We start from the raw sequence: 21,337 nt of genomic DNA, 5'->3' as shown, positions 1-21,337 counted from the left end.
CCTATACGCAGTTACACCTACTCTCATACAATAATGATAGCAATAGTCGTCCTAGATCTAGATCTATGGGATGTGTAAAGCATGCCTGATACCTGCAATTAAATTGCACATCAGATTCATCTAGCTGTGTCAGTACATCTCACTAACCTCTCATTAGTGAGTGCACCACACCATAAAGGAATTCACACCGCAACAGAATTTTGAAAATAAGTATCTTTTATATGGAAAACATGGATATCTTCAACATTATAATACATATGAGTCATATAGGTATATTATTAATTATTCCAAGTATATTACAGTATTTTTTTTTAAATAAAAATGTATATCTATTTTTCTAGAATGAAATTTACTAAATTCATCAAATCATAGCAGATTTCAGGTATGAGAGTGACAAAAAAAAAAAAAAAAAAAAAAAAAAAAAAAAAAAAAAAAAAAAACAAAGAGAGAGAGAGAGAAAGAAAGAGAGAGAAAGAAAGAGAGAGAAAGAAAGAGAGAGAAAGAAAGAGAGAGAAAGAAAGAGAGAGAAAGAAAGAGAGAGAAAGAAAGAGAGAAAAAGAAATTCATGTTTTTCTATAAGTACTACTGTTTGTATGATGAACCCATACAGAGATACAAATCATTTATGGTGTGGCACAATCCGTATGTACGCAGAAAATGTCAAAGAAATAAGAATAATACAATATAGTATAAAGAAATCACCTGGTGTCACATCAAAATCATATTCCATAATTGTAATAATCCGCCCTCATATGTTAAAACTATTAAACGTATTCAACCAACTTTAAAGGATATTTTCCTCCTTACATGTATAGTTCCCGCCAGACAGTTCAGTCAGTCAGTCACCACTGAACCACCCAACATTCCACTCCGCAAACACTTGAGCCGTAAAACCCCACGCCTTCGCAACCCACAGTGCAAGCCCACCAACAACCCCCACACCACCAATGACCTGTATCACTACCCAGCCAGTCCGCTTCACATCGTCATTCCACCGTATCAGGCCCAGTGGATCCCGCGATGAACTCACATCCGCAACCTGGTACTTAACAGGCTGGCCATCCGGCCCCGGAACCATCACGGTCTCACTGCCACCCCCGCCCTTGCCTTTTACCGCCCACCGAGCCTTGGGGTGAGTAAAGCCTGGCGTTTGGGTTATGGGGAGGAGCGTGCCGTCCGCCACACACTCGCCCAGGCGTTCGGTTAGCCAGACTGCTCGCTCGCCACGGGCTAGAGATTGGTATCGTTCTCGTTCGTTTTGGAGGCTTTGCTGCAGATCAGATGCCCACTTTGCAAGTCGGATCTGAGCCAGGTGCTCCTCCCGCTGGGTGTGGTCGGCTACACGGGACATGGTATACGATGGCGGACCGCCGCTGTCGGCACCGGGGTATTGAACGAGGACCTGCGAGGGGGAGACGGATGAGAGGGGTGATGAAAATTGAGAAAGATTGGAAGTTATTCCACCTGGTTTGGAGGCTGAATAATCTTGTGGACGTGGGCGTGGACGTGTCAGAGAGATTGTATGCGAATCGCATGACTCTATCAACTTCTTCGCAGCTAGATGCCGTAGCCAGGCTATGTTATCCCGATCAAATAGCTTTTCTAAGAGTAAATTTAGCTCTGATGGGGCTAAGGGCTGCACATAATCAGGACTCATTAAGAGGCTTGCATCCATGATATCATCGTCATTGGAATTTGCGGAAGAAACAGCAAATGGTAAGGACGGGATGGTTTCTTCGTCGCCTATGCTCCCAGCGAGATCACCAAACAGAAATGGTCGAACGCCTGCTTCCCGAGCCTGAGAGTGGAAAGATCGTTTTAGGGAGTGGATTTGGCTTTCGGTGAGAAGGTCAGCTTTGGAGATGAGCGGGATCACAGTGGCGACTTTTGAAAGCTTCTGGATGCATGATATGTCCGCCGACATTGAATCTATATAAATCGATTAGAATTCATGGCTCTTAAAACAAGCTCCATTTTATCTCAAAATCGTAACGCATACCTTCGGAGACAAGATATAATATAGCATCCACTTGGGAGCCCCCATTTCCGCTCAGAAGGCCCTGGAGATCAGTGTTGACTGAATCCAAAGCGGTTACGGCCCGCTGGAACTGTCGGTTGACATACTGCACGATACATTCTGCCTGATCTAATAAACCCAGGGTCCCACAGGCCGTGTCGACGAAGCACAAGTTTCTTTCCAATACGACGTCTCCCATACTTTTCCTCCTTCGAAGAACCCTCGAGTCTTCCAGATCCGACCACCAAGATGGGTAAGGCTTGGTGCTGGCATAGATCTCCACAATCGAAGTGGGCTCTCGTACATGTTGAGATCGATGAGATCGCTTCGAACCTGATTTGCTGGTTCTCTGAGCTTCTGTCCGAGACGGGCTGCGAGGGAGCGGGTCGACATGTACTATATCCTCAAGCACTTGAACAATAGATTTTATAAGGGACGTTTTCCCACAGCCTGCCAGCAAATTGCATCAGTAAAAATCTCACATGTAAAACTTTACCGGGAAATTTTTAAGGAGTCGTTTTTCTTACCAGCAGCACCAGCCAGGAGAATCTTAAACCTGCCCATAGATTTTCCTTTTTCAGTAAAAGGTCTCCGACTGGGCATTTTGATACTTGGCATTATAAGCTGTGCTGTGCTATCCTGAACCGCGGACGAACCGAGACTGCTGCAACCCTCATTTTCCGCCGCCCTTGTTGTATGAATCCCTCCATATGCCACGGGTACATCATCTGTGGGTCGAAAGGACCGGGTCGAGGTTGACTTGGGGCTGTCCGGAAGGGAGACTGGTTCCGCCGGTGAACGAAGTATGAAAGGAGTTAGGGGGCATGATGTGGGAACGTTAGAAGGGGTTCTGCTGCGCGTGTTCTTCAATGGCGAAGGGTCCCGCCCATCTGGATCTGATGCATCGCCGACCTCGACAGTTTTCGCTATAGTTTCCCTAGTCTCGGAAATAATGTGTCGGGGTGACGTATCGTCTATTTCTCTCGTAGGCTGGGGATCCGGCCATTGTGTCGAGGTACCGGATTTGGAACTGTCAGCTGTGGATTCTTCGAGGCTTTGCACGCCATATGTGTCCTCTCCCTCTTCTTCTGCTGAAGTAGCCTGGGAATCTTGTATATCGCTATCTCGAGCAAGGAAGAAGGTCTCGGGGGAAGTGTGGCAGAACTCGTCCTCAGGTCCCGCAGGTGAAGGGGATTTGCGGGGTCGGGGTAGGAAGGTGTCGGGAACAACGGGTCGCATAGTCACGGGGGGCGGAGGAGGCTAGAGCAGGTATATAGAGTGGTAACTAACACCCGCACCGGGCTAGAATATGTTAGGCAATGAAGAGGAATGTAGAAACAGAAGATAGGATGCCGGAGAAGGTGTAGTTGCTATGGGCGGGGATACCAGTAGATACTACCAGCTGCTGTACAGCTGACGTGGGGCTTGGGTCGGTGAACGGAACATGACGTGACCCGGAGTTCTGTTATGTAACTAACTAGTTAACTAGTTACTGTAACTTACCCGCCATCTACGCTTGGTCGGTCTGGTCTATCTGGTCTATTATTATTGTCAACATCGTGCAACATGTATCACGTAACTATGGAGTAAACTACAGTTCTTCAAAGATGGATGGCCTCACTCTTTCTGGCTCTACTTTTCGAATCTTTATGTTAATGAACCAAATGAACCTTCGTGTCCTTCTGCCCTGATATCCTTTGCATGTTCTTTCTCCCCTCTGATCTGATAGTGCCGCCAAGCCAGATCCCTAAATTAGCGCAGAAACAATCCCTCCCAACATCCCACAAGCCTGAGTCTAATTAATAATGATGATACTTGCCTGTTGATTCTCTTATTTATTTTAATCCGCTTTAGCCCTTGATCGTCAATCCCCGCCATGGTGGTGCTCCACTAGTTATCCATTATTACCCCTGCCCTGAATCTTCTGTATAATGGTAGATATCTACCTTTTCGCCTTCTCGTTCCAAGAAGACTACGATGTGAAAACCACTGTTGGAACGGAGAGTTCATGTGCCAATGAAGCTTTTTCAGGGCTAGGCCATCCATCACTCATTTGATTGAGGAAATATCGAGAAAAAAATAAAAAAAAAAAATAAAAAAAATAAAGACCTACAAACTCAAAAGTATGGAAGCAATTGCTAAATTCAGATTTTTGATACTGTTGGCTATATTTCAAGCCATTGGAGCCGTTGTTGACCTCAAAATCGTTCCTCGATATTATCTTGGCCTTCAAAGACTTTTTAGCCAGGCTAATAAGAACAATGTCATATCTGCATCATTAATCCTATTGTTCTTTGCAGAAACTTCCTTCATTCTAGGGAGTTACATTCAATTTCTTCAGCTTGGCAATAATTTTTAAAATAAATTGGATGTGAACCCCTTACATGATTAAACAATGAATGGAAGATTAAACGCAAACATCCTCTCTTGGCCAAGTTCTAGACATCAGGATTTTCTTTCTTTTTTTTTCCTCTCTCGAAGAGGTCGCACAACTGTTTCAGAAGCTTTATTTGCTCACTTAATCCCTTCCATATCCTCTGCCATTATAGCTTTATTTAGTTTTGCATGGGATTATTCGGATGATACCAAAAGTCCATCCTCGGCGTTCTATTGCCTCGATTTACCCGGATCCCGGATAGCATGTTAATCACCTTAACATCCACAACAAGTATTGACAGGCAACAGCAATATATACCCGGATAGCACCCTGAGTACGGAGTACAGATCATAATGCTTTGATGTGCCAAGGTCCGCAGTGCAACATCTCGAAATTAGCCTTGCGTCAATCATTATGTTTCCCGAGTGTTGCGCCATATACGCTTACAGTGAAATCCTACGGCGTCCTTCTATAGGTTGCTGTTCAATTTCCACCGCCGAGAAATAAAATCGGCACTCTAGGCCCTTTTGTTGTTTCTTCTGAAGCAACTCGCACTTTGCTACCTAGGCATGCTGAGCCCTGCATGATGAAGCGCCGGTGCGGAGATTAAGCATACCCTATCACAATATTCGGTCTCCTCCGCCCGTTAAAAATAGGCCTTCTTTTTTGTTCTCTCTGAAGACGCAGTGAAACGAGCGGCTCATATACTTGCTGCTTACGAGGGATATAAAGTCCTCTGCCCCGCAGGATTTGGGTCAGACTGTACGCCTTCCCTCCCCTCCCGCCCCAGTGCATGCATCATCAACTATAACGTATAGGGATGGGGAGTTTTTAGAACAGTGAGAGGAGGCAGTTAGGGCCTGCATGCTTCCGTCTCGTTTCGCACCACACTCTCGCCCGGGGAGAGATTAATTCGAATAGCGGAAATTGATATATAAACGGCCCATGCCTCCTCCTCACGAGTTCTTACATCTTTCCTCAGCAACATCTTCAAAGACAGTTCTTGCTTGCTTGCAATCCATTATATATATCCACGTCCTACAACCCAGGGCCAACCGGATCACTCTTCAAACCCCAAGAAGAAACACCTCCCATTACCCGAAGAACCACACCTTAAAAACAGAAAGAGAACGAAGAAAAAGAAAATATTAAAAATGCAATTCTCCATCCTCCTCACCACGCTCACATTCGCCCTCATCAGAACACAAACTGCAATCGCCCTCCCAGCTCCAATGGGCCAGGTCGAACAGTCCGCACAAGTGTCACTCACCACCCAAGACCAACAGCAGCTACAAGAACTCCTGGTAAAACAAAATATCCAAGGCGAGGAGTGCCTACGGGTCTGCTACCCCAAGCCGCCAATTTGCATCGGTAAAGGAACGGCACGTAATTTTCTTCTTTCTCTTTTCTCATTATCATCATAACCCACTGCAATAGTTGCATGACTGAGGTCACCTTTTTTTTTTTTCTCTCTTCCTCAATGTCAGCGCAGTGAAAAAGGGTTCAATTTAACTAACAAAGTTTTCTCTTGGATGCATATTAAAAAAATACAGTACGCGAAAAACAGACCAATGCACAGACATGTATGTACTATGTCTTTTCTTTCTGTTCTACACCTTCCCCCTCCTTTTCTTCCCCCAACCTACCCCCGTCCGGCTACGTGAGACCCCCTTTTGAGCTCTCCTACATTTCCCGCGTCCGCCAAGAGTGCCTGAAAACGAAATTCTCTATATAGCCAATTTTCTGACCATTTAATTACATGTAGTCACAATGCTGGACCTGCTGTGTCAAAAACTGATGAAGATATCATAATGTGCTGGGTTGGTTGTTGGTTGTTGTTACTGTTACTGTTATTGAGGGAGATAGGCCCAGTTTGCATTCGGAAGATTGACTGATTATTGTTTCCTTATTTTTCCCCCTTTTTTTTCCATGTGCATATTGAGGGAGAAACAGAGACAGGGAGGGTTGAGAGCTTCTCTTCTTTGCATATGTTTTTCTATTGAAATAAAGCTTTTTAATTTTATGAAGCCTTCACTTTTGGATTTTCATTATAAAAATGGAGTAGCTGTTCATTTAAGACGTCAATTCATCTTAATCCAATTAGAAATAGTAAGCATGCATATCTCTCAGTTTTTTATTCATAATAGATATGTACGTCTTATGTAGTGTATCTTATGTGAGAAGGCTCTATTATGCAGCTTTTATTACCTATGTAAGAAAAGGAAATATCACTTGGTTCCTATACACACATACAGATAGTTTGTCAATATCAATGAAACTGAAAGGTTCAAAATGATAATATAGTAGCCATAGCCTCCGCAAATAGCATCTATAATTTAATCATGCAAAATGTTTGACTACGAAAACTTTACCTACATAACTCATTTTATACAGGCCTGAGCTTTTTATTGCGAAAATGTGTACGGAGTAATGTGTCGCAAATTAGCTTGGAGGAAAGAGGTGGAAAGGGTGACAGGGAATTATATCACACACAACTCAATGGACTGCGCAAAATCTCGCTCTCTCATCCAGTGCCATGCTACTTGGGGATAAATTGAGAGTATCAATAATCAATAGTGAGTAAGCACCTCAGAGACAAAAAGGGAGAAACTGCCAGCTCTCAATGCTGATTTTTCATCCAGCTTGCAATAAATAGATATGATGTTGATATGATGCAGTTTTTAGCTGTAGATAGGGCGATGGGGAGATAAGTTTGAGGGAAGGGAGTTAGTTCCTCATGATGGTTATGCATAGAGTTGAGATTTTGACAGTGCAAAGTGCCAATTAACCATAAACTATCAAAAAGAGAATCACGCGGACAAACAATGGCAGTGCTGCCATAGCAGAAAGGAATTTTGTGGCTGCACAGGCAGGGTGGTTGGTTGATGTGTGATCAGATCTCTGCCTTCTTTGAATTGCAGATCTTTTGATTTCTCTGTCGGGGATTTGTTCGAACCTGTCTGCATCATTTGAATATCCACATGATGCATCCATGCAATATTTGGATACATGTATAGCACATATACAGAGTATACACATATTTCTCGTGGCACCTGCTTTTCGCCCTGTCAGGAACGATTAAAGATATGCCGATATGCTGTTCCTTTGTGTCAAATTGTTTATAGAAATCAGTCCAAGAGCACACAATAATTGTTCTCCTTCCTTTTGCTTTCCTGTTTCAATCCCCCTCGGTGTCTCATTCCCACCATCTCAACCCCAACCCCAACGCCACCCTCACCCCACTGATGCTTTTCGAAGATAAATATCGAAGACGGCCAGACTGATTGGAATGTAAGACCTCTGGGCAGAGGGCCCGAGCCCTGAATAAATAGAATCTTCGTTTATCAACAAGGAACCCTCGAAGCGCCTTTTCTTTGAGGCTTGCCCTTGTAGCGAGCCAGGGTTTGCACAACCCATGTTATTCCAGCTTAGCGCGGCCCAAAATAATCCTACCATGCCGCATGGAGCTTGTCGATTTCGACGCTACTTCACGTCCTTCCGCCACGCGGCTGGGATTCGCGAAGCCAGCGAGCACACCCCACACTGAAACTCCCGGCTAGTTTCTTCCACAGAAAAGGGAAAGCCGACAGACAGACTTGCTTCTTGGGTTGCTCTGTGCTGAATTTCGGGGCGGATGGCGGCAAGATAGAAAAAGAAAATAATGAAACTTGGGGGTTTAGTTTGCTTTCTCCGCGCATCAAGTGCAGGGCTATTTTGAGCAACCTCTGACGCTCTTGAAACTCTACGGAGTAGGAGTAACTACGGAGTAGCGATGATAGAACGGAGGTTCTGACCACCTCTGCGAGGTTTATCATTGGTGAAAATCTTCCATCCAGCCCTATTTGCTAGCTCCAGCGTCAGCATTAGCGAACAAGAGATGTAACTTAACCTCAAAAAGGTTTGAAGCATCGAGGAGGAAGATGGAAGGAAAAGTATACACTACCATAACTACGAAGTATCCTTCTTAGTCACGCCGTTATGTGACGTCGGTCTGTGGAAAAACCAACCAAGCAACGCCGCCACGGCGCCGGCCAAGAACGCGGAGCGTCCCATCGTCCCGCACTATCCCGACAAAACTCACCACGGGCCCGATTTGCGCCAACCTCAACCTCTACTCGCCGCCAGGGCTTCAACCTCCACCCAGTAGTCAGTGTTCTTCTGTTCGCTCCTTTTTGCGCGCTCTGCTTCTTTGCTTTTTGGACCTCCTCCCCCAGATTCCATTCTCCTGTTTTCTCCTGTGGTCTCCCTGTTTCCAAGTCCCTCGTTGGCCTGCTGCGAAAATTGATCCCACCAACTAGGTCCGCGCTCTCAGTTCCCGCCGCAGCCACCTGCGGCTCCCCACCCGCAATTTTTGACCACCTTCCCAGGGCCATCGGGCTGTCATCTGCCCTGTCTGAGGTTGTGTGTTGTATCTGTCTCTTGTCTCTCTGTATCCTCTTCTCGATACCGTTTGTGGTTTCTTGAGCAGCCCGAGATATATCAATCATGGCAATGGATAGAGACACGTCGCTGCCCGCTTGGCCCCAAACCATGCCTGAGGACCTTCTTGTTCCTGTATCTGGAGAAGAGGAATTTTCAAAGTATCTGGATTTCAACTTCAACTTCGCGGACTTGGACGATGTCGTGAACCAGCAGCACAATGCCATTCACGCTTCGGCCCCGGATATTTCAACATCAATGCAGGACGTTCAACCCCCTGGAATGGCCCATCACCAGCAGATGCAGAATACTTCTGAAGCCCCGGACTATCAACCTGAGCTTCACCAGTTGCACCACCAAATGGGCATTCAAGGCAGCATAAATACGACAGACGCGAACGCAGCACCACAATTCTACGCCCAGAAACAGCAAGCTTTCCTCCCGCAACAGAGCTATGGGCAGAGACCATATATTCCGCCTACCCCCAACAGTGCCGAGATGCATGCCGGAATTCCTCATGGGCTTTCCAGGTTGGACACTGATAGTCATCGACACTACGAGTACTATGCAAGACCCAATGATGACCATGTATGATTAAAACCCCAAGTTGAAAATGAAAGGAGTGGTTTTCTGACTCTTTTATCAAATATTACAGAGCGCGTTTACCCCTTCGCTTTCCCCCGCGATGACCCCTTTAGAACAGCAGTTCTGTATGCCAGAATATACTGTTCCTGGTGAATACTTTACTCCCCTCACGTCACCAGCTCTGGAAGCGCGAAATGCGAACGGCAATGGGTATATGTTCAATGGCACCACATCACATACTCCAGATATGAGTTTTATATCTTCGCCGGTAGAAATGAGCAATCAACTTCCAAGCGCCTCTGCTCCATCGTCTCCGGGGCTCGCACGCAAACAGCGACGAAAACTGTCCTTTTCGACTCGGGCCGGTCCACGACTAGTTCGTCAATCTCCGTTAGTTCGTCCCCTTAGTCGTCGAAAACCTAGCTTATCCGGCCCGTCGGATGATGCTACCTTTTTTGCGAACCATGATAAGAACTCAAGTCGACTATCAGTAAACCAGGTCGATGGGTATCGCCATCCAGGAAGCACGGAAAGCTCAGGACAAGATTCTGTTTCCCCAGAACCCTTGTCAGAACCATTGATGCCTCCGCCTGCGCTCCCACGATCCGCAAGGTCTCCGTGCATTGGAACCCAAGAGTCAAGATCTGAAGCAATTGCCCGTGAAGCCGCAACGCCTGCTACTTTGATGAAACTACAGCGACGATCCCAGCCTACGCAAAGTTCAGAGCATCAATTCTCAAGAAGCGGAAACATCGTTATTAACGAATATCCTGACGAGGCGATGGAAGATATATCGTTGCCTGAAGCCGCTTCCTCAAATTCTGAACTTGCTACCGCGTCATCTGGAACAATCGTGACGAACAGTGAAGCAACTCCAACGATCGCGGCTGAACAGACGCCCAAGTTGAACCCAGCCAAAAATGGGTCTTCAGAACGTCCATCAATCGCCTCTGTTACACCAAGCCCCCAAATCGCTGCTACGGCATCTCCAACTGGGCCGATTGGCACCAAGCGGGCGGATTCAAAACCGAATAGCAGAGTGTCCAAGAAACGACAAAGCGTTAGCTCCTCGCAAGTTAGTCCGGCATTGCGGCCGAAAATTAGCCCTAGCATTCAACCCCTAATTCGCGGTGATGGTATGCCTCACTCCTACCCTAGCTAGTCTTGTTTTTATCCTTCTTATATATTTTTTTAATTATTTAATATCGGCCACAACGAATTAACTGACCATTCGACTATAGTAGGTATCAACGCAGAAACGTCAGCTCTTTACCTCGCCTCGAAATCCAATTACCAACACATCATTGAGGGTACTCTTCTACCAGGCGTCTCGTATCCAAATGCGCTGGCGGAAAACCTAAGCTCCAAACGGACGAATCACAAACTAGCCGAACAGGGTCGTCGAAATCGCATCAATACCGCACTCAAGGAGATCGAAGGCTTACTGCCACCGTCACTAATACGAGAGCGTGAAAAAGTAGACAGAGCCGGCGGTGCCGGCGGTGATGGTGGCAATGGCGCAACGAACAGCAACACCACCAGCAAATCATCCTCTGATAAGCCAAGTTCAACACAAACGATCAGCAAGGCAAGCACTGTTGAGATGGCAATTGTCTACATCAAATCGTTACAACGGGAGCTCTCGGAGACCAAGGAGAAGCTGAAAGTTGCTGAATCGAAGCTTGCTGAAAATGCGGATGGCGGTGGTAAAAGTCCGCAAGACACAGAAAAGAAAGACGATAAAAGCATAGCAGAAGGTGATCCGAAAGCTGCTGCTGCCACTTGAACTCTGACTTGCTCAGATTAACCTTGTGTCGAATTGCTTTCCTCCTGGCGGCTCTTATCGATCTACTTTTCTCGTGTTTCCTCAATTCCCCCTATTTCAAAAACCGAATAAATATATCTTCTCCATATCTCTATTTTATCTTCAGCTCTTTCTTTCTTGTCCATTTTTATTTCCTACTTTTATCTTCTCAACTTCTATTTTACGGGCTACGGGTTACGTGGATTTTTTATTCGATCAAAACAAGACACTGGTACTATTGGTGGGACCATACCTTGGTTATGATCTATTATTATAAGGCCGATTCCTATCATCACCACCCCTGACCTCACAAACCCAATTTTCAATATACGCGTCGTCGAGAACACCAAAAAGCACCGCTCACATTTATTTTTGTTTTTAGAGGTGGTATTCTTTTACTTTTTTACTTTTTTATTATTTTTATTATGTTCATACTTAATGACGTGGATATAATATATATATAGATATATACTGGGCGGCTATCTGCATTTATCATTGTTAATTATCATCATTTTGTCAGGTCACATGTCCCGGCTTATTAATCCTTCCGTTCCCACAAGCTAGCACAGCAAGGCAGGAAGCAGAAAACTTTGTTGGTGATTACTACACCTACCCTAGTCACGTGCCACCCCAACCTATTTAGTGTAACTCGCGTAGTTAGAACACAATATAATAACATTATCCTTCAAGAGGTTATGAAGCCCTCTATGCAATGAAAAGCTGCAAAATAATGTGCAATTGACATCTTCACACATCATTACAAGTGTGCCTAGATGATTTATTAAGTGATTGAACTCATGATTAATCTAAGATCTGAGAGAATGTCTGACTTAACAAAAGAATACATATCTTCAAGACAAAGAAATAAGAAAACATCAGAGTAGTAAATACAAGATCACAGATCACTGTTAATATCAATAATGAATCAGAAGATGACTTCAGAGATGTTTAAGCTGAATGAAATTATCACAGAAGAATAGTCTGATAAGTTCAATATATATAAAGACTCAGTTGAAGATATCAGTGAGATGTCAGATAATGCAGAAGACTTAAGTGACTGAAACAACAATGACTCAGTAAGTGAGAAGACTTGTATAAGACTTGAAATTGCAAGACTTCAGTATGAGATTGAGTGTATGAAGATTAGTAGAGATGAGACTCTTGTAAGTGATGAGATAAGAGTGAATCTGACAGAATATCTTTAATAAAAAGAGAAGATATCTGTTATAATAAAAGTTCTTGAAGAATTCAGAAGTTAAGTAAGACTCATTAAAAGATCAATTATTCTCACTGAATTCATTAACTACTCAATATGAAAAGAGGAAATTCTTTTAACTGTAGAACAGTCTGAAACTGATGATATTCTTAAAGATAATAATCTTAATGAGAATGCTATCATGAATATGCAATGTTTCTGAAAAGAATACAATCTTTGATTATACAATTACATGTGATCTGCAATTGTCTCACAGACTAAGACTCATTTCACTATACTTAAGAAATTCAAGTTGTCTGCTTATACTCTATGAAATATTATAGAGAATAACTTTTCTGAGAGATCTGCTGTTCACAGAACTTATCTGTTTGAGAAACTGATTAGTATGACTGCTAAGTTAAAAGACTCAGATTGCACTTTCATTGAATGTCTGATTATCATAAGAACTGATTATATCTGTTTAGAATATGAGATCTCAGATGTCATGTTTTTTAACAGACTGCTTATAGAAGTTAACAGAGATTGAGCCTCATTTATAAGAAATTGAATGAATTAAATTGACAAAGATAATACTCAATTCTTAGAGAATGATTTTATAGATCTATACTGTGATATTCTTTTACAGCTCTCTGCTGTGAATGAAACAAATACTGATATGTCTAGAAATCCTATCAACAACACACAAGATAAGAATAAGAAAGGCAAGAACAAAGAGAAAGACAATGATAAGAATAAGAACACTGAATTCAAACCTGAATGTAGAAGTAATGATGTGAGAACCTGCTATTATTATCAAAAGATTAATTATATTCAGACTGACTGTTGAAAGAAATACTCTGAGAAATGTTCTTCAAACTTCAATACAAATAGAAACAAGAATAAAGATAAGAATGTGAAGAATACAGATACTGCTTCTATTCACAATGTCATAAAGCAAGTATTTTGCATCAAAGAAAAGACCTATATGAGTGATCAGACAGGAAAAGATATCTGAATTCTAGACTCTGAATTAGACACTCATGTCACACCTTACAGAGATCTTGTTGTGAAAAAACCTCAGAAGGTGAAAGTGATGTTGAAAATAACAGACAGAATGATGATCTCTACTGCAGCTATAGAAGATACAAAGATTTCAGTGAAAGAAGTGAATATGCTGTTAAATAATGTTCACTATGTCTCAAAGTTAGAAGTGAATCTCATAAGTATGAGTAAGCTTGTATATCAGAGTTATATCTATAAGCAGTTGATATATGAGAATAATCATGCTATATTGATTATATCTTCTGACTGCATGTTCTCATTTACAGCAAGATTAAATGAGAATGATATCTATGAGATGAAAAGACTGGTTATATACAGAGACTTGATTCAGTTTGCTACACTCAATGATGATTTTGAACCTGTGAATACATTATAGATGAAAGATGATACAATATTGACACTATCTGAAAGAAATAATACAAAGATTATAGAACTTATAATGATGCAATAGCATCAAAAGCCAGAACATCTGAATCTCATAGATATTGCAAAAATAGTGACAGATTCATGATTAGAAATGAGAATAAAGAGTGACAGAGCTTTGTCATTCTGTAAGATCTGTGTACAGATAAAAATGACATGTTCAACCTTCATATCTATGATACAAGCTGTTAAGCTGATAATGAGATTCTTCATTGATCTGGCAGAGGGTGGAAAAACACTTTTTAATGAGAATGATACTCTCACTAGAGAGAATGTAAGCTACTGATTGAGTATAACAGATGATACAATCTGTTATAGATGAATAATTCTTATAATAAGAAAGAGAGAATCTACTGTAAGATTAATAAACTTCATCACAGATATTGAGATAACTACATAATATTGAGTTGAAACTCTACACTGAGATGATGAAGAAGAGTTCAAAAGTCAAGAACTTAAGACCTACTGTCAGAGCAAAGAAATAATGTATGAAATGACTACATCTGACACATCACAATTAAATGACTCAGCAGAACACACAAATTAAATAGTAGTAGAAAAGATGTAAAGTCTACTATTTGATAGTGAATTAGAAAGAGAACTTTGAGATGAAGTAATACAAGCTATGATTATGATGATCAACACATTTTCAATATTAACAAAGATATTTGAATGTAAGAAAGAAACATCACTTACATCTTTTAAAGCATGAACTGAGATGCAATCTTCTGTTCATTGAATATGAAGATGAGAGTGCAAGGTCTACAAGAAGAATTTGAAAGTGTTAAATAAGCTTGCAGATAGAACTGACAGCAGAGAATAATAGCTGATTGAATATCAAGAATTACACTAATATTGTGTATGAAATCCTGTTGCATGTTGTCTTGAGATTGCATGAGATGTCATATTTAATGAAGCTCTTGACATGAGTGCAAATACACCTGTAAATATGATGAGAGAATTCAATAAATTGTCTAATAAATTGAATATTCTGAATGTCAGAGAGAGATGACAGCACTACTTACTATAACATCTAATGAAGAAAAAGTCAGATGTTTTGAAGATGATTATAAATAAGAACTTAGAGAGTGCAATTGATTCAATCTATCTTCTAGATAATGAGACACAGCTTGTCATGAATGAAGAGTTCAAAGACTCTGTTAATAAGAATGATTCTGTTCTAAGTATTCTGATAGATTAATCAACTACACTGATAAAAGTCAAGAGAAGCTCAGACTGAGACTATTGATATGAGACAATGAAAAAGAAGATTAAGATATTTGAATAGAAGAAGATATATATTGTTGTTGAGAAGACTCTGGAAATGAATATTCTTACAGATAAATGAGTATATGATCAGAAATTTAACAATAAGAAAGAAATCATTCACTTTAGAGCTTGCTGAGTGATTAGAGAGTTCTTACAATAGCAGGGTATTCATTATACAAGATTATATACTGCAGTGATATCAGAATCTACATCACATAGTCTATTCACTATATCAACTGTTAAAGAATGAAAGATTAAATTGATTGACTATGTATCTGTGTTTTTGAATGATATACTATCACAGAATGAGATGATCTATATGCAACTACTCACAGGTGTTAAGCATGACAGAGAGAACTTAATGAGACTACTTCATCAGAGTCTATATAAAATGAAGCAAGCTATGAGAGTATGATATTTCCTAGTAATGAAACACCTCACTACATTGAGATTTAAGATATCATCTTATAATAATGAATTTCTATATCACTCTGTTTACAAGATTTATCTGACATTGCATGTTGATGATTGTCAGATGATGAGATCTCAAGAACAGTAATTAGACTGAGTATTGAAAGAGATCACAAAGAGATTTGAGACAAAGAATGTTAAAGAGATCAAGTTATATCTTGAAATGAAGATTAAATGCTAGAGAACTGATGATCTAGCAGTTACACAGAGTCATTATATTGAGAAGATTCTTGAAGATTTTGACATGAATAAGATGAATCCTACGGAGATCTCAATGATGACAGGCATACAACTGAAGTTTTCACCTGATGAGGATAATGAATTGAATGATAACTTTACAGCTATAAGATATTGTCAAGAATTGAAATTATTGCAGTATTTGATCTCAAGCAGCTGATCAGATCTGGCATTCACAGTTAACTATCTCTCATGTTTTAACTTGCATTCATACAAAGCATGTTGAGCAGTGTTGAAGCATGTTCTATGTTATGTCAAGAAGATAAAAAACCATGGCATATTATACAGGAAGAAGATCAGTGATATAAGTCTGAGTTCTGTGATATACTGCAATTCAGACTGAGCAGGGGTGAATTCTCAATACAAATTGACTACCAGCTATGTTATATTGATTAACAGATCACTGATCTCATGACAGTCACAGAGACAGACATCTATTGTCAAATCAACTACAGAAGCTGAATATATTGCAGCTAGTGAGACAGCTTGTGAGATAATCTGATTGAATGATATATTATATAATGCTAAGTTAATGAATGATGAAAAAGTGAAAATATACTCATATCTATAAGTTGATAATAAGGGAGCAATTGATCTAGCAAAGGGAGAATTCTTAATATGAAGATCACATCATATTGAGATTAGATATCATATTCTCTGTGATTTGATTAAAAAAGAGGAAATTATGATGAAACATATTGATTCTACAGTGAACATAGCTGATAAGCTCACCAAGTCACTGATGAAGCCTGCATTTGAAGAATTTGTCAAGAGAGTTAACATTCAGAAAATTGAGAAGAAGAAATGATTGAATGATAATGATAATACAGCAGATCAATGAATTTTGCATGTATTTCTTGATTTTTATAGTTATTGCTGTACAGACACCTTTTCTAATGAGAAAATCAGGGTCTGATTCATGTAATTAATTATTATTGCATTTTTGAAAGATTTGAGAATGAGAGAGGCCCCGGGTGGCGGCTTATTATAGGCCACGGTGTAGCAAGAGGGGGTGTTGATGATTACTACACCTATTCTAGTCACGTGCCACCCCAACCTATTTAGTGTAACTCGCGTAGTTAGAACACAATATAATAACGTTATCCTTCAAGAAACTTGACCTTGCTAAGTGCGCCACTTGACCTCGTTATATAATCATGACTCTGACCTCGCACAATACAGTAATAATCAGTTGGTAATTGACTTTCAATCTTTCAATTCACTCATAGTCTCATTCATTCAGCTCATCAATCAATTAAAGCATGTATAGCTGATTCATAATCAATTAAATGAATAGATAAATTCATATAGAATATAAAGAGATATTTTACAGAATTTTAAAATATATCAAGATAAAAATATTTAATAATTGATTTTAAATTGATTTTAAATTGATTCTGAATTGATTCTGAATTAATTATAGTAATAAAAATAAATTTAATCTATATATTTAAGTAATTAACAATTGATTGAAAATCAGTTGATAATCAATTCAGTATAAATTATATAAATACTTACTTTATTATTAAATTCAAGAATAATTTCAGTATTAAATTAATTTTGAATTAATTTTGAATTGATTCTGAATTAATTGTTAATTAATTATAGTAATAAAATAAATTCAATCTGTATATTTAAGTAATTAATAATTGATTGAAAATCAGTTGATAATCAATTCAGTATAAATTATATAAATACTTACTTTATTATTAAATTCAAGAATAATTTCAGTATTAAATTAATTTTAAATTGATTTTAAATTGATTCTGAATTGATTGTAGAATTGATGATAAATAATTGAGTGATTTCAAATTACAAGAAAAGATGTATTAAGTAAGATCACATAGTAGCACGGGCCACATTTATGAGATCAGCTTACATAATGAGGTTAAGTAACGTACTTAGTAAGGTCAAGTTTTCTGTATATACATAGAAAGATGTGTATACAGAAAACTTTGTTAAAGCTACTACACAAGCTCTAACCCACGTGACTCACACATATATATTTAGCTTTTACTAGCTACTAGTTAGATAATAATAATAATAAATCATATTCAATCTCTCTTACAGATTATAAAGTGCTTGCACTTCTATAAAGTGTTATAATTATGTAATAATTATATAATAAGCTTTTCAAATAGCTGCTTCTTTCATTCAAATACCTCATATTAAATGCCTGTTAATACAAGATTAATTAACTGTAAAGAGACTTCAGAGAATTAAACTACTATATCTGAATTCTTTTCAATTTTAATAACTATAAGAAAATCATTATATAATAATAATAATTAAGATAATGATAATATAACTGATGAAGCTGCTATCTTAAGATAATATATTACTCAGATAAATAAAGAACTATATTAAATAAAAGCTTTTAGTAATTCTACTACTATAGCTACTATTAATAATAATAATAATCTAAGTTCTAATTCTTCTACTTATCTTCAGAATCAGAGAGATATTTCTATACTAAGTAGAGTTTTTTAAAAATTCTATAAATATATTAAATATTTTTAAAAATCAGATCTTCTTAAATCAGTATTTAATTATCTTATTTAAAAGAAAGAGATTCTGCTTATTATTAAGTAATCTTATATAAAAGATATTCTCACTAGTAAGTTCTTGAAAAATATCTCTAAAAATATGAAATAATTCTGAGAGAAATATAACTTTTAATTATATAATTTTATATAATCTTCTATTTCTATTAAAGTTAAATCTCTTTTTACTATATCTTAAGATTCTCTGAGTTTTACTACTCTATGAAATATTATAATAGCATTCTTTTCAGAATAGATGAAAATCTACAGAGTCTATCTATTTAAGAAATTCAATAATATCAGTGTAACTATCATCTATAATAACTTCAACTGCTTATTTATAAAATGTCTACTTACAATTTATATTAAGTATATCTATCTTGAATATACTAATATTCTCAACTTCATATTCTTTGACAAGCTTCTCAACAGTCTTATCAAGAAGTGATCAATCTTTATCAGAGATCACATGAACTATATAGTAAAGAATGATAATATTATATTACTAGAAGATGATTTTCTTAATCTCTGCAGAGATATACTACTCCACCTGCTATTGAATGACAAAAATATCAGAAATAACACAAAGAATAACAAAGATGTTATCAAGAATGTGAAGAATAATAAGAATATCAAGAAGAAATGCACTGTCTGTAAGATGAAAGATCATGATGAATCAAGCTACTGGTTTGAACACTCAGAGAAATGATCTGTGAATTGAAAGAATAGAAAGAAGGTCAATGATGATAATGCTGCTACACCTGTATGCTACAATACTGAGCAAGTCTTCTAATGATGCTCATGATGACCGCCAATATCAACGCCAAAACGATGGAAATACCGATAACGATGCCAGGCCACAGTGCCTATATGATGCCAGGCCCCAGTGCCTACGATGCCAGGCCCCAGTGCCTATATGATGCCAGGCCCCAGTGCCTACGATGCCAGGCCCCAGTGCCTATATGATGCCAGGCCACAGTGCCTATATGATGCCAGGCCACAGTGCCTACGATGCCAGGCCCCAGTGCCTATATGATGCCGGGCCACCGATTGCCCATATGATGACCTATGCCGATGACCTATGCCGATGACCTATGCCGATGACCTATGCCGATGACCTATGCCGATGACCTATGCCGATGACCTATGCCTATGCCTATGACGATGAAAACCACAAAAATAATAAGAATGAGATCCCGCGGCGTTAGAACAACTGAGGGTAATATCAATACTGAAAGGATGGATTTGGGCGTTCTTCTTGCAAGTTTTTTATGTTTTTTCATGTATGGAGCTAGTCATTATGAGGAAACTAGACTCTACTTTTTGTAATTAATTTTTATTGCAGATTTGAATGATTTGGGCGTTAACTGGCCTGCGTAGCATGGGGGGGTGTTGAAGCTACTACACAAGCGCTAACCCACGTGACCCACACACATATATTTAGCTTTCACTAGCTAACGTAATCAACCACTCAACGCCCGTCTACACTCAACGCCCGCCCCTGTAATTCTATTTCAATCAACTTCAAATATTAATATCTCAATGAATATTTATCAAAAACTATTCTAAAAAAATGAATATAGTAATTTACAGATATATATTATATTATATCAAATTTTTATAAAAAAATAATATATAATTATTAATTTATTAAACTTTTTAAAAGACTATTTTAAAATAAAATACAGTGTATATATTTATAAATATATTAATAAATATTGATTATTTTTATATAAAATTTAAATATAGTATAGATTATATATATTTCTAATACTATGTAAAATTTTATTTTAAAATTCTTATTTATTATTGATTTATTTAGAATTTTATATAAAATTTTATTTTTTAAATACTACTTTTGTAATAACTATGTATTATTTATATTTTAAAACTGTAATTTAAATAAATTATTATATTAAAGAGCTTAAATATATTTATATTTAATAAATTATTTTTAAAAATTTAAAATTTCAAGAATTTTTAATATTTTACTTGTAATTTATATAAAAATAAAAATTAAAAAATTAAAAAAATTCTTAAAAATTAAAATATATAATTTTTATATAAAATAATATAATATTTATTAAATTATAATATATTTATATAATATTTAGTTCTTAATTTATAATTGAATATTATATATTTTATTTAATTGTATTTTATTTTATAATTAAATCTATATTTTAATTAATTTTAATTATATTATAATAATTCTGAATTATATTATAATATAAATCTTGATATTTATAAATTATAAATTAAAAAGTTAAAATAATGAATATTCATTGAGATATTAACATTTGAAGTTGATTGAAATAGAATTACAGAGGCGGGCGTTGAGTGTAGACAGGTGTTGAGTAGTTGATTACATTACTAGTTAGATAACAATAACAATCAATCATGTTCAACCTCTCTCACAAACTTGACCTTGCTAAGTGCGCTACTTGACCTTGTTACATAATCATGACCCCGACCTCGCATAATATGTTAACTATTACAGCTGTTGCGGTTAGTGATCTCTCTAGATTATGTAACTCATTACTATATTAAGCTCTTTATAAATAGATCTATTATACAATCTTTAACTATTCTACAGATTATAGTCTGAATAACATGTTTTTCTTTTTAAAACATTGTATTAATATTTTTAATAAAAGTAGTTTATCTTTCTTAAAAAGACTTTTATATTTTACTAGAGATATTTCATTTTCTCTGAATCTGCTAATTAACAGATTTATATACTTTTCAAAAACATATTCTCTATTATGAAGAATATTATCTGTTTTTTATATATTTAAAAGAAGTAGAGTTATTTTAATATAAGTAATACATCTGTTACTTCTAGACTGATTATATAATCATGTCTGAGATCAGAATTAAACTTTATAGTTATTATATTATTTAAAAGTATTACTTATGATCATGATTTATATTT

At 37.9% G+C, this 21,337-nt stretch overlaps 3 protein-coding genes across 3 annotated transcripts; 2 read left to right on the top strand and 1 right to left on the bottom strand.

The window, feature by feature from the left end:
• Positions 1-519: 519 nt before the first annotated feature.
• On the bottom strand, positions 520-3,777 carry BDCG_01592 (uncharacterized protein). Its single transcript, XM_045417113.1, has 4 exons — positions 3,639-3,777; positions 2,545-3,556; positions 2,000-2,467; positions 520-1,929 (listed from the first exon to the last, which is right to left on the bottom strand). The coding sequence occupies exons 2-4, from the start codon at positions 3,254-3,256 to the stop codon at positions 839-841; spliced, it is 2,271 nt and encodes a 756-aa protein (XP_045274017.1). The 5' UTR covers positions 3,257-3,556; positions 3,639-3,777; the 3' UTR covers positions 520-838.
• BDCG_01591 (uncharacterized protein) lies at positions 3,552-6,590 on the top strand. The gene is made up of 3 exons (XM_045417112.1): positions 3,552-5,776; positions 5,948-5,977; positions 6,160-6,590. Exons 1-3 carry the CDS (start codon positions 5,549-5,551, stop codon positions 6,190-6,192), a joined length of 291 nt encoding a protein of 96 aa, XP_045274016.1. The 5' UTR covers positions 3,552-5,548; the 3' UTR covers positions 6,193-6,590.
• A 2,289-nt stretch (positions 6,591-8,879) lies between these two features.
• On the top strand, positions 8,880-11,184 carry BDCG_01590 (HLH transcription factor; the record flags this gene model as incomplete). Its single annotated transcript, XM_045417111.1, has 3 exons — positions 8,880-9,401; positions 9,469-10,534; positions 10,643-11,184. The coding sequence occupies 3 exons, from the start codon at positions 8,880-8,882 to the stop codon at positions 11,182-11,184; spliced, it is 2,130 nt and encodes a 709-aa protein (XP_045274015.1).
• Between the last annotated feature and the right edge of the window lie 10,153 nt (positions 11,185-21,337).

This window comes from Blastomyces dermatitidis (assembly GCF_000003525.1).
Source record: "Blastomyces dermatitidis ER-3 genomic scaffold supercont1.2, whole genome shotgun sequence".
NCBI classification, from domain to species: domain Eukaryota; kingdom Fungi; phylum Ascomycota; class Eurotiomycetes; order Onygenales; family Ajellomycetaceae; genus Blastomyces; species Blastomyces dermatitidis.
Note: the sequence above shows the minus strand (reverse complement) of the source record. Positions and strands in the feature narration are given on the sequence as shown.